This window comes from Varroa jacobsoni, unplaced genomic scaffold (assembly GCF_002532875.2).
Source record: "Varroa jacobsoni isolate VJ856 unplaced genomic scaffold, vjacob_1.0 contig00135, whole genome shotgun sequence".
Classification (NCBI taxonomy): Eukaryota; Metazoa; Arthropoda; class Arachnida; order Mesostigmata; family Varroidae; genus Varroa; species Varroa jacobsoni.
The window spans coordinates 99694-118331 of record NW_019214417.1 but is presented as its reverse complement, the minus strand read 5'-3'; the positions used below and the strand labels follow the sequence as shown (position 1 = coordinate 118331).

General features: G+C 40.9%; 1 protein-coding gene across 2 annotated transcripts in view; it reads right to left on the bottom strand.

Moving 5' to 3' along the window:
• Positions 1 to 18638, bottom strand: part of LOC111270837 (proton myo-inositol cotransporter) — a 90656-nt gene that overhangs the window by 46096 nt on the left and 25922 nt on the right. For both annotated transcript variants that reach the window (XM_022851269.2, XM_022851270.2), the window contains exons 4-6: positions 12849 to 13008; positions 1901 to 1986; positions 1093 to 1215 (exon numbers count right to left, since the gene is read on the bottom strand). In XM_022851269.2, coding sequence (XP_022707004.1) covers positions 1093 to 1215; positions 1901 to 1986; positions 12849 to 13008 — 369 coding nt within the window. The remainder of the gene's footprint in view (positions 1 to 1092; positions 1216 to 1900; positions 1987 to 12848; positions 13009 to 18638) is intronic.

Here is an 18638-nt window from a genome sequence, read left to right as displayed (position 1 = left end):
AGTGCTCTGTATTTTAGCTACTTTGCCAGATATGTATTAGCATTATAGGAATCACCTTTGTTCTCAAGCGCAATATCTAGTTGAACATATACGTTTACATGTAAGAAGTCCTTCGAGCCTTGCTTTTCCGCGCCTCATCGTTTTTATACTTTCTAATGCACTTCTAACACTAATGGCTCTTCAAGCGTTATTGTTACTAAGTTTTTTGTTGATTGTGCCAAATCTGTTGTTGTTCCTCTGTTACTTACGTAAAACACGGTGCCAAGACATTCAGCCTTTTTCGGCAAGAACGCCAGTGATACCTATTTACTATGAAAATCTACAGATATGTTCATGCATTGTATGTGCACAGATTTATTATTGTTTTATATAAAGGACAAAATGTGAAACAAAATCTTTTGACCTCGTGTTGCTAATAGAGTTACTAAATGTTGCAGCTTTCGTGGAATGGAATCGTGGATCCCGTTACGTGTTTATAGCACACCCCAGCAACAGCTCCCTAATATGGTTGAAGTCTTGAGTCTGATACAACCTTCCCTAAGCGGAATAGCGAGCTCAGAGACGCCTCGTCTTCCCTGTTTTATTCTGTATGCGCTCAACACAAGCCGAATATATATACTGCGTTAAGTGTGTTCCTTGAACGCCGTGTCCGGTTGCGCCTTGCAGGCCGGACTGTCCCATACCTCTACTCTCACATTTCTATGTTAGATATCCATCAAATTCTGGCCAGAGGTCACCTCTGGATTGATTCACTTCAACCCTGTAGGTGTTTTTTTAGGTCACCACGAAAGAATGAGCGTTGGGAGAGTCTGGTCTAAAGCAACATAGTGCAAAGGTAGACTCATTTCTTGGTTCGGAGCAGAGAGAAAACCTGGGACGTTAACACAAGGACAAGTATATTCCATGCAACAACCGTTGCGTTCTACTACGCCTACGACCATGACCCGTATATATAGGGTAGCGGAGTCTGAGAACTCGGACCTCAGCCGGCATCGAAGTTATAAGTTTTCCTCATTGATCCTTTATGGCATGCTTGGTCCTTGAAGGACTGCCATATAGAACCCTGTCTGCTGTTGAAGTTAAAACACTAACCGCTTCCTGTAGTTTCGAGTTCGTTGGCACTCATCTTGATGTCGCGGAGTTCGGCGTCAATGTTGACGTTCTTGCCGCGGAGTTTGCGTAAAACTTCATGCGCCTGTTGATCTTTACTTTTTCCTGTAATGCAAATATGCGGCGAAAAAGCGAGAGTGAAGGGGTGAATCAATGACGATTTGTCCATTTATCGTTACAACAACATATTACGATTAAATAAGAAATTTATATCTAGAGTTAGCAGAACACGATCAGTGTCAACGTACAGCTGGGTACGATTCTGGGTATCTCATTGGACTATAGGATTCTCTGGCTTCGACAGTAATTACTACCTGTTGTGACTAAAGTGGGAGTCCTCGATGAATGATTTGAACATTTGACCGACTAGAAGCTATTAAGCTGCATAGGTATCCGATCGAGTAGCTTTATAAATTACATTGTGCATGAGGGCCCATCAGTACGCATTTGGATTTCATTACGTCCGGTTTCCGATAGATAAAATGAATCATTTTTTTCAGATTTTCAGATTAAGTAAAATTCGTACGAAAATAGTGGCGAAGCAACAGTTAACCGCAAATAACTTACTTGCTATTTTTTTCAAATTAAAATTTATTAAATTAAAATTAAGAAACAAAAATTTAGAAGCAGTCCTCATTGCGCGTTTATAGGCATTCTCTTCGTACGTAGAGTTTGTTGTATCCTAAGTATACGCATGGGTCCTATGTGTTACTTGAGTTTATACGGTCCTTTTAAACTTTGCACCGTCTTAATTAACACGCATAGTAATTATCATGTGACAGGTTCTCACCACATAGCCAGCGAGGAGATTCAGGCATGAAAAGAAAGCAGACACCTTGAATCAGTGCGGGTATAGCTGCTAAACCCAGCATGAACCTGGAAAAATACAAAAACCATAGACGCTTATACGGAAGTATATAAATAAGCTAATTATAGCTTCCTAGAGTCAGCTAGGATAGTTAGCTGTACAATAGGTTTGTCTCATCAAATGGTCATACGTGTACTTACACTAGACAATTTTATTCAGCCTAATCATGTATATGTGTAACACTTTATCACGCATAACTACGTTTGCTTAACAATATGTGTCACCTTAGTGGCTTCGTAAAGTACGTATCAATTTCAACACGTTTTTGTCAACGGTTATGAGATTCCAGGGCCGAATCTAAGGAAGGATCGGGCCATCCTGTTATATGCTCCATATGCATTTAATATATACAGACAATACAAAAATCGTTTCCGCAGTACCCTTGTACGGGCGGCTTAAAATAATGCTACATATCTTCTAATGTTTTTGAGTCATAACTTTGTCTGTTCTCTAATTTCGTTTGCCTCCTAAATTCAATATATTGCTTTAAATACATCCTTGCCGTTTTTATCTACTACCGAAGCCTTGCGGTTTTTGCTGTGCTGCCGTTCGGGTGCTTAACCCGAACTTCGTCATTGGACTCTATAAAGCACTTGACCTTTTTATCTATGGATTAGTAAAAGCAGACCTATTAATGTAGCCTGAAAATACTGTGCACGTCAAAGGGCAAGATCAGGGTCAGCGGAATAAGCAGAACGTTTCACCAGCCATAACGAATGAACTCGTGAGGACACAATTTTCAATTCAGCATTTTCAGCCGCCTCAACAAATTGCAGCTGTCAGCAATAATATAAATAACAGCATTTTGAAGATGCTTTAATGTTTTCGTCTCAGGCAAACCGGTTAAAGGCCGCCTTGCCCAAAGGGATAACTATGTAGTTAGATGGACTGCATTGAAGACCGTGCGATTGTGTTGCTAACATACGGAAGCTTAGGCTACAACTTTTAAGCGCTTCGAGCAAGAGATGCAGCAAGATAGAAACTGAGCTCGTCAACCAGTCAATAATTGATAACTGCAAGTAAGTAACTTGGCCAATAGGCCACTCAACGGAGGACCAAAATCACAGTTCTCTCGTCGTTGTCATATGCTTATTGGACACCTAGCGTAGACATGGGCACGAAGATATGCCATGTAGCCTCTGCGATCGTCGACTACGTCCGATGGCCCTTCTTTTTTTTATCGAATTACCGTGCGTTTTTGTCTAGGCGATGGAAAAGGATCCCAAAGTTTTTCGGTCCTTCGAATTCATACAGTTCGCGTCTCCGTCGTTTTCTCTTTCCATAGAAAACAAGGATATATAGCCAAAACGTGTTATTGTTTGCGAAACATTCGAAGTAGGTTTAAAAGGGTCGTTTCCGTTTGTCCTGATAGTCTAGCGGTGGTTGTCAAACGAGTGGAAGGAAGGTAGTGGCTGAACTGACCACCCATCCAGCCATGTTTACAGGTTCGTCTGGCTTCCTGCTAGACTTCGAACCTATTAACGACAGGCTTTTGTCCTATCGTTTTGAGTAAGTCATTGCGCCCCTTTAGCTCTGCTCCATAAAGCTCAGTTATTGAAGCTACAGTTGGTTCAACTCATTATCTTCGATTTCCGACTATTACATTCGACGGCCTAGCGGAGGTCAAAACGTTAATCCCGATAAAAGCTCAAAACATATTACGACCACCGTTGGAATATCTTCCATTGTACGTGGTATAAAGTGACAGAATGGCCTATAACGTAGATAGCATTATCGTTTTAGCAATCAACATCTTCTATGGTTAGAATGATCCTTCCTGATTTAAATTTGTAAACCGTAGTACCTTTCTTAGGAGAATTTTCCTATGTGATGATTGTATTGATTACCGGGCGATAAAATAACTTAGATATTCTGATCTCAAAACCCATTGGTAGAAATAATTAGATATTTATGCATAGAACGCTTTGACTAATACAACTTGAGTAACTTTAAGTCAAGCTAGACCCACCTTCACAGCGTCAAAGAAGGCAAATCAAAACATCTATAATGATTTAACAGTAACAACGCTTGTAGCATTAACAGTGGTACCGTGTATACAAAATCATACCACCTAAGTCTATTTGCAACGACAACAAATATCTTATAAAATATACACTACCCACATTTTTACCCTGTCTTAAGATAAGGTTCGCACAGGTGCAGCAGCTTAGGATTTACATTCCGCAGGTTATAGAAATAATCGTTTTTGATCACTGCGGGCCTTTTCCCCTTAAATCCACCTTCCCTTTTTTTAATTTGGACAAATTGTCTTTTACCTCTTCGCTCGTTGAAAATAGTTGCGCTGTACTTGTTGTATTTCTCTTAAAAAGCTAACGAACTCTTACATCCACCGCCGTTTTCCATGTTCTACTCTGCGTAAGTACTTTATTCATATGAACATTGGATAATAACAATAGATAAGGCCGATTTTAAAAAAAAACGTAAACTCTATACAACTTGTGTGAATAGAAGTTATTATAGCATGGACAACAACTGAAGAAGGCAGCGCCTTCTTCGCTCGTCGGCTTGCTGCGTTCGTTTTTTGTAGAAAATTATCCTTGACCTAATTATTCTAGTCATTCTTACTCGTTGTTATAGCTACAGTAACTCAGACCGGCACTACGAAACCCGCATCCCAAGCATCGGTAATGTACATCACCCAGCTTTATAGACTAATGTTGATTGGTGGATCTACGCACCTCGAAGTTACATGGCGCCGAGCGCTGATCGTGCAAAAAGCTAAGTACGCATTTAGGTCTACTTGATCTGAGGCCGTGCTGTTGTAAAAAAGCAAGGTCAGACGCGGCCTCACAAGAAAACACTTGACAACCCATCGAATGCAAGCAATCAACGCAGAGGAATCAAAATGAAAGCATATCTCTATACCAAGACAAGGTCGCTTCATTTTCCAGGATTGTTTTTGAAAGAAACGAAATTGTGGGTTTCTGCTTTGTTCAACTACACGTCACGTCTTAATTTCTATTTGTATTACGTGTGTGTGTGTGTGTGTGTGTTTGTCTATATACATGTGGCTTGCATATATGTGCAAGCTTGATTGCACAGTTGTCTGCGGAATGGGTCGTTTAGCTCTTTGCTTGTATATGAGTGAATATAATATAAAGAACGTTTCGTAAGTGCTTTCGTGTGCTTTCAGTCGATGGATATAGTGTTTTGACTATAAAATAATACATTATTCTCTAGTACCGAGTGCATGGGTAGTCTTCGCTTTAAGTCGCTTCCTGCGCTGTCGTATACAATGTCCCTAGAAAGGCTGAATAAGCAATCTTCCTACCCGCCAACGACAACCTTGTCATATATGGGCGCGCTTTGCAGTTGCATTCTGCCTTAACCCAACTGATACCGAACGAATGAGCAGAGATTGTACGATACGGATTTATGATCTGTAGACTATATGTTTACTAATCGGCCCTGATGTTGTTGCTTTATAGAGAGGTTGACTACGCTACAGACATTAGCGGGAAGAGCTTATCATTAGTTGACATTGACCTTGCCCGCTGTATGATCTCCTATGGCTTGAAGCAGCTCTTGAAAAACTAATGACGATGGGTGAAACGGGTGTCTTCTGACGGCCCCTACAACATAACTCTGACATTGGCAGTTTGACATATATAACCGCAGGCCGATTCAATGACTAATTAAAAACAGACCAGACCGGCAGAGAGGTAAACGCCGTAATACAATGACTCGCTAAGTTAGAGGAAAAAGGTAGCAACTTAGATATGCCAGATATAATGCGAAGGCCGGTTAGACTGTAGCCTCGTGGTAGAATTAAATCTCATTGTGTGCGCATGCCACGTGGCTTGCCCAGATTACGGAGAGTTGAACTGCGGACGACGGCCTTCAGACCTGAATGCGATAGGATCAACCATACACGTATATCAGTTTGTAACTGTTATGTTTTTCTATCCATGGACACTTGGGTAGGCAGTGGTAATAATAGCAGTATTGACTACAACAGCATGGACATTCGTCGTTTGACATTGAAACAAAGTGGAATTTGTTACAAGAGAATGTCTTTGATAACAGAGTCTGGAACAGAGCGTAGAGCCTGGAATCGCTTCGTTTCTTTGGCCGTTCCCAATGAAAGCTGATAGGATACACCAATTTTGAGGTTCTGAAGTTCTAAAAATCTAGAGATTTCTACTAAATGTTGAATTTTCGATTCATACGTTTACAAAATACATTTGTATTTTCATAAACACAACCAAATGAAGTACAACAATGTTTTGCTTTTGCTTGTAATAGCAGCATGGTGCGAGACGTCAAAGAATCATCGATAATGAATAAAGTTGAACGGGCCTGCGTCGGTTACGGCCGTTCATAATACCACTCGAGAGATTCAGCGCCGAACGTGGGGTGACGATTCGTCAGAACGGGTGCGATCGTACAATATAAGCCTGTTCGTATTTGTTTACATACGTCGAGTTAAATGAGATTGCTCTATTGTGCGTTTTATGACGGTTTAAAAGATCGAGTGGTACGCTGTAACAATCTGTAAAATATAATTGGCTTTGGGAAGTTACCTGTGAATAAAACAGTTACAACTGCTGCGCAAGCCGTCGAAGTTCCACTACTGATATAATCATCTATTTAGTTATAACTAAGGTAGGATTTTATGCTTCCCGAAGAAGACGCCTGGACTAAACGCTGTTAGTATTGACGATGAACATTTGAATCCCGATCTCGAACATATTGACCAAATAATGAACGTTAAAACGGAACGTAGTGGGTTGTTATCGTGGATCGCCAATAGAACGAAGCACGTACATGCAATGTAATGATTCATCCATTCATAGTAGAACTATTTAGCTATGTTTTATAGCAGGCTTTATCTTACTTCTTTCTTCTTAAATCCGCACACGTCGATCTAGGGGCAAAGAAACTCTACGAAGACCAATCAAATAAAAGTGTTAGTATACAAACATGAAAAAAATGAAAGCACTTTATTATACGGTCGTGGATGTACTCAGTAGCAGTGAACGAAGCGCAAACAAATCAGTTCGGCTTGTTATGATCTTTTGAACGTTACCTTTTCACAGACCCAGAGACAGCGAAACAAATGTGCATTGGTCGTGTGGCGTGAAACCCGTCAGAAGCACCCGGAACTTCTGTGTTTGGGACGCGTTCACAGGTGCCTCTCTGACGGTCTTTTGGTACGCGCCGGCCCCATCGCGACAAATCAAGCAATTTTCACATATTCCACTCGATATTTGGGTCCCACGACGGCTTTGCCTGCCACAAGATGTATCATCTTGATTTTTGAAAGTTCTGCTAAACTTGGCATGCAGCCGAAATTGCGCTGGTTTTCGGTCAGGTCAACAACGAACGCAGTCAAACCAAAACTGATAAGTAAGTAAAAGCTCTACAAATGAGCTATGCTTTGAAGATGTTTCAGCCGCTGATCTCAACATGTGACAAACGTTACATATAGGTTTACTTACACGCAGAACATAAGTTCTGAACTTTGTGATCGAACGCTGTGCACTAGCTATGAACAGCATACTGCTATTACTCAAGGGGCTTTTGTGCGAAATCTATTTTGCTCTTTACTCTCGCTAAAAGACGGAGTATTATTGTAGAAGATAGAAGTCTGACATGCAGACTCGTTTATTTGAAGCAATTAAACAAAGTCATGAAAACGTGCCACCAAAACAGATAGATCCAGCCAATATTTTGGCTCTAGGTAAACAAAAACAGGGAAGAAGAAAGCCAGCAAAAAAACACAAACATTATCTATACATCAGTGTCATCATATTTGCGAGTATTATTGACTAAATCAGCAGCTATTTAAAAGTAAAATCAATCATGGAGAACAGTGGCAATGGGTTTCAAACGTAACGCCAAGCTCCAGTCATTCAGCTATGGAACACCACAAACCAGCCTGCGTGACGAACCGAAATAATAACGCTACATTACAAGCGTGCTAAAAACCAATGATAATTTTGTCCAAGTCTTCAAAGACAGCGTAGATTTTGTGGTGCATTTTTCCAGCGCTGACAATTAACAGAATTATTTTTTTATTGAACATCATAATTACACCCAGGTCTACTTTGAAACAAGTCTTCGTACACACATACTACCATAAGACATGATAGAAAAATATCATAAAACAGGCACAATTAAATTAAACCCTATACATACTAGAAAAGTCTACAATAATGCTTCCATAAGCGTAGATGGTTCAGTGTTTGAGTAACCAAATACGCCGCGATGTTGAGCTACGTTGGATCACTGCGATAGTTGGCTACGCGTTATCTCGTCACCCCGGAGGTCGATCAGATTTTGGAGGCAGGGCTTCAGGCTTAATAAGGAAGAAAGTGCATTTTTCCTGCGTTAAGCCTAAGTAAAAGCAATTTATAATAAAAAGTATAATAATTGCAAAGCCTGCTTTCACTGCGGTTGAAGACGATGCTGGGTAATAGCACACATATTGTCATAGCTTGGCGATAAGAGGAAAATGCCTATCGGTTCTAACGATGCCCGGCTCAAGTAGCGTCTGTTGGTTTATTTCCTAGGGAAATGAAGGATGATATACCCTACATGGTAGAAAAAAAAATAAAGAAAACTTTTTCGGTATATACTGTCGGATGCAATGGCCAGAAATCTAGTTTGCCTATATCCAACTGGGCCTTCGGTAAACATCGCTCTCCGAGCTAACGGAATGGCAGTAAGCCCACGGAAAGAAAAACAAAGCCAAAAGTGGTATGTCCATTAGCATCATCCACGTGGCACCACGGCTGTGGCACAGATCCAGATTACACAATTTTCACAGCACTAGAAAAGGAAGCGGCTAGTACGTCCATTAGATTGAACTAGCGACAAAATAATATTCCTCAGTTCGTTTCTATCGAAATCTTCAGCGTAGTCGTAACTATCTTAGAGACATATTAAAGAAAGCATGAAAAGCTACCGAATATTCTACCCAACGAACCTCGCCAGACGTGCAAAAAAATGGTATGCTGTTTATAATAGTTCTCTTCATTTCAACATGGTCTCTACACTTCGACCCATACAATACACATCAAACTGCTCCTATATTTTTTCTCGTAAATTTTGTTTTAATACTAATAATAATAAAGCTATGAAGATCAATATACATTGTACATGGTTTTTGTATGACTTAGATTTTCTATTACCCAACAAAGGGTACGCATAAATTTTATTATACATAACGCGTTGGACGGCCACATGGTTAAATATTATAATCTATACACAGCTGCTTGACAGTTTCCTTGCGGTCCGACGTTTCAAGAGCACAGCTACACTGGTATCGCCGTTCACATTACGTCATATCTGGTCGAAAGGCCTCTTCTATCATCTTTTTCAGAAAAATGTTTTTTTCTACTTGGAAGAACTGCTCAGAGCGCTGTCGTTCTCGCCTCTGGGCCTCTTCATCTAATCTAGAAATGAATCGCAGTGCTAGTGGCGCAGAGAATGGCCTCTGCGTTATAGGCACCCCATCAAACGGAAATGCCGCACCTATGAATCAACTAATGAATTATAACGTTTCTTGTATATATATACAATGATTTGGCCGCAGCGCCTCTTGATTTACATCAAGATACGCGGCGATCTATAGACTATTTTTATAGTAGCCGTTGGTCGAATTTTCTTGTTTCGATGCATTGCTCGCTTTTCGGAGTTGTAGTTGACGGAGGCGCAGGCAGCTTTCCCTTTTGCACATAGAAGAAAAACAAGACAATCTCTAGGTTCGCCAAAATAGCCGTTTTTTTCTAGCTATTTTTCTTTCTGTGCTGAACCGTTCCTTGTAATATACAACAAAAGGTAAAGTTTGCCGTTCTTGAAACTCTGGTTTTGCATAACCTCCGTAGCGACGAGGCATACACATTCATTTGTCCAGCTGTCCCTGGGGCTCGTTCTAGCCTCAGGTGTTGCATTTTGCTTAGCTCTTGGTTTTTTAACTAACGATCCTGCCTGTGAGTGTTCGAACGACGGAAGGAAATCAAGCAGCAATGAAAGGCAGTCGCGTGAGTTTCTTCCTCACCTGTGCCGACGTCGCCTCTCGTTCCATTTCTGACGAAAGTTGGACCGAGAACCTCGTATTGATAATCAAAGGTCTTGTTGCTACCAATGACGTTTTAATTAGAAGCAGTTAATGAAAAAGGTGAAATTTGTGGAGAAAAGCAAAAATCCCATATTATTTCTATGAGGAAAGCTGTATTAGGAGCAGAAATGATAATGGTGGTCTAATCATTGTTGGACCAGTTGATCTAATTCGGATTGACATTGAAAGTTTGAGTACTCACATTTCTATTTATCGTGTAAAACTAAACCCTTTCGATGTTTCCTTCCTTTTATGATGTTTCGTGTGATGCGAAGTGTACACGTTGCGATGCTCTGACAACGCTAGTAGGAACGTTTGGGCGTTTCCCTTTATTTACCCTTTTCGTTCTATAATTTCGTTCTGGTAGCATGCACCCCATCAGTGTGACAGGTGAAGAATTTAAGACCGTTCTATGATATATCAGTCGTATTCAAACATTCATTCTTGGTAGACGTTATTCTATTTATGCAAAACTCATAAATACTGATTTGAAAGTTTAAAAAAATATAATTATTGAAAGTTTGCGTACTTCTTCGAAATAAAAAGGATTTAATGTTTTCTAGCAATTCTTACACGCCTTGGTATAGACCGATAGTGATAATAGTGAGAAAGAAAGAAATAGAAGTGAGTTAGCATGCTGTGTGGTTCTAAAATAGCACGGCGTTTAATTTCCCTTAGTGAGAATAGACGGTAAAAAGATAATTTCTCATTCTGCGGTATATTGGATCTTATAGCAACCATCATTGACGCATACAATAATACAGGTACTGTATGCTTCAATGTACGCCCGCCGTACTGCTTCGATTAAAACAAACAACTATCAAAACAGGTCGTTATAAAGGTCGCATACACTTAGCAAAAAAGAGTATGCGGAATAATTTCGAAATCGAACAATTTTAATTGGCATTGAAGCCCAATTAGCCTAGGTAACGACTCACAGTGAAACTACATGAATATCAATTTATATCAGCATCCTTCATGTCGATTGCTATGGCAAATATAATGAAAAGTGGTACGAATTTTCTGCGAAAAATAAGCGAACTTTTCGCAAAAAAAGTTTGTGCGAAAAATCGATTTAGAAATTATGTACGCGTCATCCATAATAAGCGAACCTAATCGCTATCGTTCGTGATATGCCCACAGTCCATACCAATAGAATTCGCGCATGATCCACGACGCATTGGAACAATGCAGCATATAGAGAAAAAATCTCGAGATGATTTTAATTAATTTTAGCAGATCAGTGCATCGCCGATAAAAATAAAGATCTGCAATAGCCAGGACCACAGTCAACCCGAATTTTGAAATGACCTATATTCCAGTGATTTTTGGCTCACTTTTATCCCATTCGACTGTATGACGCTTATTCTATCACTTCAATATCTACTATATTTAGTGCCATCTTATAATACGAACCAGTTCAAAAGGTGACAGCATTTGGACTATGCCCCTTTCAGCAGCATGCGAACATTCTGCACCAGACCCAAATCCTGCGGCATTGAATACTGGTAAAAGGCTGACTATCGGCGGTACCGCCGATTCAATCTAATGATAGCACAATACATGCTACTGCAATTTATAGTAGAATATAACAAGCTAGATTGTTTATGATCGAAATAAAAAATGAGGGAAAAATAGATTCCACCCAGACATCTCCCGCCAGTTCTAATCTTTTTTTTTTTGTGGATTTTGATACAATCGATTAAACTAAGCATCGGCAATTTGCCTTGTCTGTCTTTTAAATCAATGAAGCAAACTCACTGAAACGTCAATGAATAACGATACATTTCCAAACTTTACATGTAAGTGTTACCAAACTCTTAATCAAATCTGTATTTTATTAATTACTTTCCACTACATAAAGATATCGTTATGCCGTATTATAGGCTGTTGGATGTAAATTTACTGACTGGGACGGCACAACAGTGTCTTTGCAGAGGATTAACAACGTAAATCTCAGTTATCAGCATCTGGCGTTCTCAGATCTTCTGTTCAGACATCTCTCATAGTCGCATCAAGTGGCATCTGCTTCATCAGTAATTGGCGGATGAGACCTGCATAGTCTGGCTTACTGCTCGTATTTTACTGTATCATATTCTTGTTTTACTCCTTTCAGAATCATTATGTTATGTTAATGAACGTACGTCCGGGAAAGTAAAGCCACTTGGGTAGGCCTAACTGATCCGGCAAATACCATCATCCATTCGGGTTACATAGACTGCTTCTGAAAATGTACGCGTCTTCCATGTATTGTATGTAAATGGCGGCACTTGCTTATGGCATTCTATGTTATAGACTTCTAACATCTAGATTAAAAGTTTAGCTAAAAATGAAAATGGTAGGATGTGTGCGCAGAGAGCGGTGGGTCTGGGTTGGTTTCATTCGGATAAAAAAGTTTGAAGTAGTTTTACACCATGACTGGCACTAACTACGCTGTATTATGAGATTATCTCGCACAAATGTATAAAATTATACATCTTCACGAACGAGGAAAAGCGGTGCCTCTGATGCCTACAGATTATTTCTGTGACGGTGCAATGGTAAGGAATTTACCTGCTAAATTCATGAGATGGCCTAAATTCAAAACTGGGCTGTGACACACGTAGTTCCAAACCGGAACAGGCCAGCCATTTTATGCAATGTTTAACGATAGTGCCGCGCACAAAAAATCTTAATATTTAAACATACACGTTTTCAGCCAGTAGATTATTTCTAAAGTAGTTAAATGCGAATTTAAAAAAACAGATGTTTTTCGCTTTAAAAAACCCGAAACCTTGATCTTACCTCCATCCGTTGCGTTCGTCAGCGGCAAATACTCCATCGACGACTGAAGCAATGAATTGGCCGGCTGTGATGAACAACTGATTGACGGTCACCAGCTTTCCACGATACTCTGTTGGAGATACTTCCGCAATGTACATTGGCGTCGTCATTGATGAAAGGCCTATAGGAAGAACAATAAATCCATTTAGTGTCACATCTATTGGAAAAATATTGTATGATGTGCGCAAGCCGTGAGAGTTTACGAATATAAATAAATGGAAGAAGTATACAGATCAGTAGTTAATCTAAATAGTTGGTTCAGTTTTGTTAATGGTACCTGCTAGTCACCTACATGTAGCTTAAAGTAAAGAGAAACATGGCGAAGAAATGACACGCCGCATCCATTAAGCTCCGTTCCAGATATTTTTCTTAGGCTGTCCCCATAGCGCAAGCTACTGGCTACTGATTAAACCATTCTAATCATCTTAATTACGTACACCTCTTCATTCTCGTCAAACTGAATTGTGCGATTTGTAATAATTTCCTCACAACAATGACAAATATTCTATTATTCACTTTTGCCCCCTGGTTTTTACAATTTAATCGACCACTTCAATACGACTGATCGAAATCGACCATTTCAACCCGCCACAGCCTTGAATCGATGACCTCGGCATCGTGAAGCAGGAGTCGGCTCACCCGACTCGCATCCGTTTGGGTACGATAGACACTTCCATTATAGTTTGACTAAAGGGCAAAGAAAGTGATTCAGAGAGATTGGGAAAGCGTGGGAATGGAACGGACATTGCTTGGGTCGACCTCTAGATTTTCAATCGCTTCTTCCAGTTCCCCTGTTGGGTCCCATAGGAAAATATGAAATGCACATAACTTATGCAAACACAACAGAACACCCATGCGCCAGCGCTACATTGGCCTTTACTGATGTTGATGGCTGTGTTGTTACACCCGTAACAGTGAACGAACAATAGTGAGGGCGCGGTTTAAAATCGTGTCAATGATGACGTGGTCCCCAACGCCAAACGTGAGGGCGTCTAAACTTCGGACGAAGGGTAGAACAACGCCACGTTAAGGATGTGTTGGCGGTGCTGATAAAAACACCGCGTTAAGATGCCGGTGCTACTGCCTCAAAGAATTAGTTAACAGTAGGAAACTGGGACAGGAGCCGGAAGTATAAATGGAAGAAAAGCAAATTCCAGATTTGAGCTGACGGATAAACGAAGTGCAGCTCTTCACTGTTCCGCAGAGGAAACCGTGGCTGTCCGGGGAGAGGAACTAAGTTAAAGACAAGAGTAACAATAGAAAAAAATTACCATAGGGTGAATGAATTATTTGTAAATGATTTTTCGCTTAATATTCGACAGTTGTGGTTGTATCGCAGCCATTCTCATTTGATCTTTAGATTCATGTTTTAGGAAGGTTCAGAATAATGTAATATCATTTGTAGAGTAAAATATTGTAACTTATACGAAAAATTCGGGAAATAATGACAACATACGGGAACGACGTTCACTGTGATTAATAACCAACTTCGGAAATAGTTAGTCCTAGACACTACAGCGCCATGCTTAGATGGCTGAATTAACGGCAATGGCAAGGGCAACACAGCGATAGCAAAAAAAAAATTAATATCGTGTTGAAAGCGATAGGTAGAAAAAAAAAGGCTATCCTAATATATTGCTAATTTGCCTTAAATACTTAAAATCACTTAAGCCGGTACTCCTTTTTTGCAAACACGTTCTGTCAAAGTAGAGGCGAGCTTCGTAGAAGTCACAGGTATATTTGTACGTGTAACTATAATTTACTATTCAAGGTGTGCACTTTGTTTAAGCAGAGCTAGATACAATCAGATTAGCAATCCAGAAATAGTTGCGTTTTGATTGTTGAGGTGAGGATTTTAAGCAACTTTTTTAAGTTGGCTTTATGCGTTCGTGCTCCGTAAACCGAGGAACTGTCAATGGAGAAAACGTTTCTTTCCGCTTGACGTCCGGACTAGGAATGATTGTTTCTGCGCAGCTCTCCACCTTCCCGGCGCGATGCGCTGTCGTAGCGAATCGGATCAATTTAGGCGTCGAAGGATCACATTCAGAAATCAGATGGCGGGAGTGCACCTACAACCTCGCCGATGGATGGCAGTGCCGGCACAGGTTTCAAACGGGTAAGTCTATCGACCAGATGCCGAGGTTATTCCTCGATTCCTCTCGGTCATTTTGATATCCCAGGCGACGTTCTACATTGATCAGAAGGTCGTCTATGTGGCCTCAAAATCACCAATACCATTCTTCTCTCATTTTCACATAGACCCTAGATTGGAGCTGCTGCCAGACTTTCTCAGCCGGTGTAATAGCTCTCAACTTCTCAATGCTGAGCTCGCGCAAGAGGTCAGCTTTAAGAACCTTGTACAGCGAGTAAGTCGCTACCATCTGTTCTCCTCGGCAAGTCAAACTCCGAAACTTTTGTATTTAAGGGAAAACTCGGACTCCTCCTCTCTCCCCGTGAAACCCTCATAACAAGTGATAGGCCCGTAGAGTTTGGATCATTTCAATGGGAGAAGATTACGCTTAGGGTGCTCGGGGCACGCCGCTCGCCACGAGCAACAGGATCAGCCTATGAAGACGGAAAGGGGAGGAGGGGTTGAAATTTACGTTCCGTCTGAACAGATTAGGAACACCACTGTAACGGGGTCGAAGGAGCGAGTCAACTATTAAGGAAGAAGCGAGGAACGAGCACAGCTACGCAGGAGAATAGCGGATGCTAGTCTCGAGCGCCCCGGAAACGCTGAACATACTTTTTAGCTAGCTGCTAAAAAAGGTTACGAAAAAAAATAGGGAAGATTTTTAGATGTCTTGGTAGCTGACCCACAATTGGGCTTTGATGAAGCTCTCAAAAAACTAAACAAAACCGTCAAGGTCCTTAGGGACCTTCGTTGGCAATTTGGAGACATGTACAACTTAATGCAGGCCATTATAACAAGGCTGAAAGTTGAAGTATAATAGCTTTCAAGGAGAACAAGAAAATATGGTTTTTCTAGGTCACCGTAGAAACACTACGGAAAAACAATTTACCCTAATCCAGAAAAACAGGTTAATCCTGGAACAATTTCGTTCTTGGGGAAACAGTATGAATTATTCTAGCAGAAGAACAACAAGTTACGTCGTATACGAGAGATGCAACAAGCAGATAAGAGCTCTAAGGTGACCGAGGATTCCATATTTTTCTTTATCAAGTGTAGCAAAAAAACGGAGAAACATTAGTAGCACTTCGAGTAGCAGAAAAGAATCGGGTACGAAATCGAGAAACTGTAGACATTCGAGGACCTTGTCTTCTAGTAGCTAATATATAGCAGAAACCAAGTTAGGTGGAGGCAAAATCTTTGAGGGGATGCGCATCTGCGTAAGAACACGCACGGGACGCTTTAGATCCGCCGACGATGCTAGTACTACAGAAGATTGACCTTCTCCTAGCTGCCGTACAGACAGAGAAAAAGTACGGAATCAACTAGTTACAGCTGAGCGAATTAGGATGCGTATAGAGGACTCCTGTACGGAGAAAAGCGGGCATTGTTTGGTAACGCTTCTACGCCAAACATTCTACAAACTAGTCTCTTAAAAAGGATAATGTTTGAAAAGTATACCCCAAGGTATGAGCTTTAATACCGACCTGCTTCAATTGCCAGAAACTAAAACATTACGCTAAGGAAAGCAGAAACAACATAGTTGGATGAAGACGTTGCTATAACTGTAGCATATAATAACTGCTTTTGCACCAACAGACATATCATGAGTGCAAAGAGGATGTTCATATCACGAGTTCCATGATTTGCCCAATGTTCAGAAAAAAAAAAGCAATTCTTAAAAAAGCTGAGCAAACTTTCCATGCTAATGCATGTAAGAAAGACAATCTGAAACAACTCGTGCCAGGTCTGATCACAAAAAGGACAAGAGGGAACGTTATCGAAGAAGAGGGCTAGACGAATAGTCCTAGTTCGGAGAACCCGGTCGCGGACAGTAAGGTACTCTCATTCTTCATCAATAATTCAGATTAAGATAATGAAAGTCAGCTGCGACCGCAGTTGTCCCGCCCATGCTTTGGTGGAATAGATCTCGACCAAGAGCCTAACGGGAAGCCTAACTCGACTTTAATAAGTGAGCTGAACGTAACTTTGGCAAATAGCAGGGCAGATCACTCTGTAGACATTTCTAGGATCGTTTTCATCTGTACAGAAAGCTCCTTCCAAATTCTTGGATGCGGTTAAGAGCAAGGGTATATTTCTGCTATATCACTCCGAACTACAAGTCGAAACTTTCGAATTTACCCTTGACGACCTTTCGGCTTCAATTCATCCTGTGTAGTTACTAGCTAAGGTCCTCCTAGCCACTGACTGCAATGCTGCCTCGGACACACGAGGGTTTGACCGAACTAGTCGGAGATGAGAAATAATATAGGTGGCAAATAACCTTCTGGCTATAAAGGCAGGATGCACCTACATGTAATCGACCAGTCCAGTGACCTCACAATTCGCTCAGAGGAAATGGAGGTCAAAAAGTGGCTACTGCTAATAGAAATGTAATCTAAACGATTACCACTGCAATTCCCTCTGGAACGTGGTACAAAACGTGTTACGATTGGGCGCTGAAAGAACCATTAGGAAGGGTTGCAAAGCAACAACAAGCTCCAGAGGGCACTGAGGACTCCAACGCGTTCCGAATAAAGTTGCAGGTTGACGAGTGCTTCTACAAGATATCCTAAAAGGGAAAAAACAGATAGAATCCAGGTGCTGGTAAAACTCTCAAAATTCGTCTCAAAGTCGTACGCGCTATTTGCAGGTCAGGAGAGCCTTGCAGAAGGCTTGCTAGGACAACGACAGATCCTGCTCAGCCCAAACAGAAAAAGGCTAAGCTCAAACGACCCATAAATAAGTGCAAAAATAAGTGCTGGAGAGACTTTGGCCGAGCTAGAAGAAGACTTATAGAAAAGCCCCTATAAAGCGGTAAACGGAAAAGTGAAAAAAGTTCCTAGGCTTAATGTGAGACACAAATAATGGAAAAACACACGAGCATTTTCCTAGGAAATTTTCGCGGCTTGAGCCTAACGCGGAAAACCAAGAACACATGATACTAGAAGTTGCGGCAGCTAATCAGATCAAGCAAGAAAAAGGTCACAGGGCGGGTGGCACAATAAGGATTATTTTCAAGAAGTAGCAGCGGAAGCCACTAAGATTTATTAATTATATTATCATTAATTAATTAATTAGTAAAAATAATAGTGGCAATTTTCGAATGCATGGAAAAGGGCGAAAGTGGTATTGATACCGGAAGGTAATGGAAGCTTCAGGTCGATTTGCTCGTCGAACTAACTGACCAAAAACGTTAATCATCAAGACAGGTTAAGAACTTTTACCAAGGACGACAGCCTGTCATTTACGACCTTAGAAAAAATCGTTCTGTCTTTACGGTGGCTAAAACGAAACTCCTACGTCGTTCAACCCTCAAGACCTGGAAGCTGTTCATGGCTGTTCTGCTTGACGCACAAAACGCTGTTAATAGTTTACAATGGAAAATATTACTAGAAACTGGTGCTGGCATATTAGCAGAGAACTATGCTAAATTTTTGCAGGACAGAAAGACACCAAGCGAAGGTTCTACGCTTCCGTTGAGGAAAATGGGCGTTCTTCATGCCTCGATACTGGACTCGTTTTTATGAAATGTTGCGCACAATGACATGCTGAGCCTTCAAGATCTTCCATGGAGTAAGTTGCCAGCCCACGCTGACGACTTGATGATCACAGTCAGG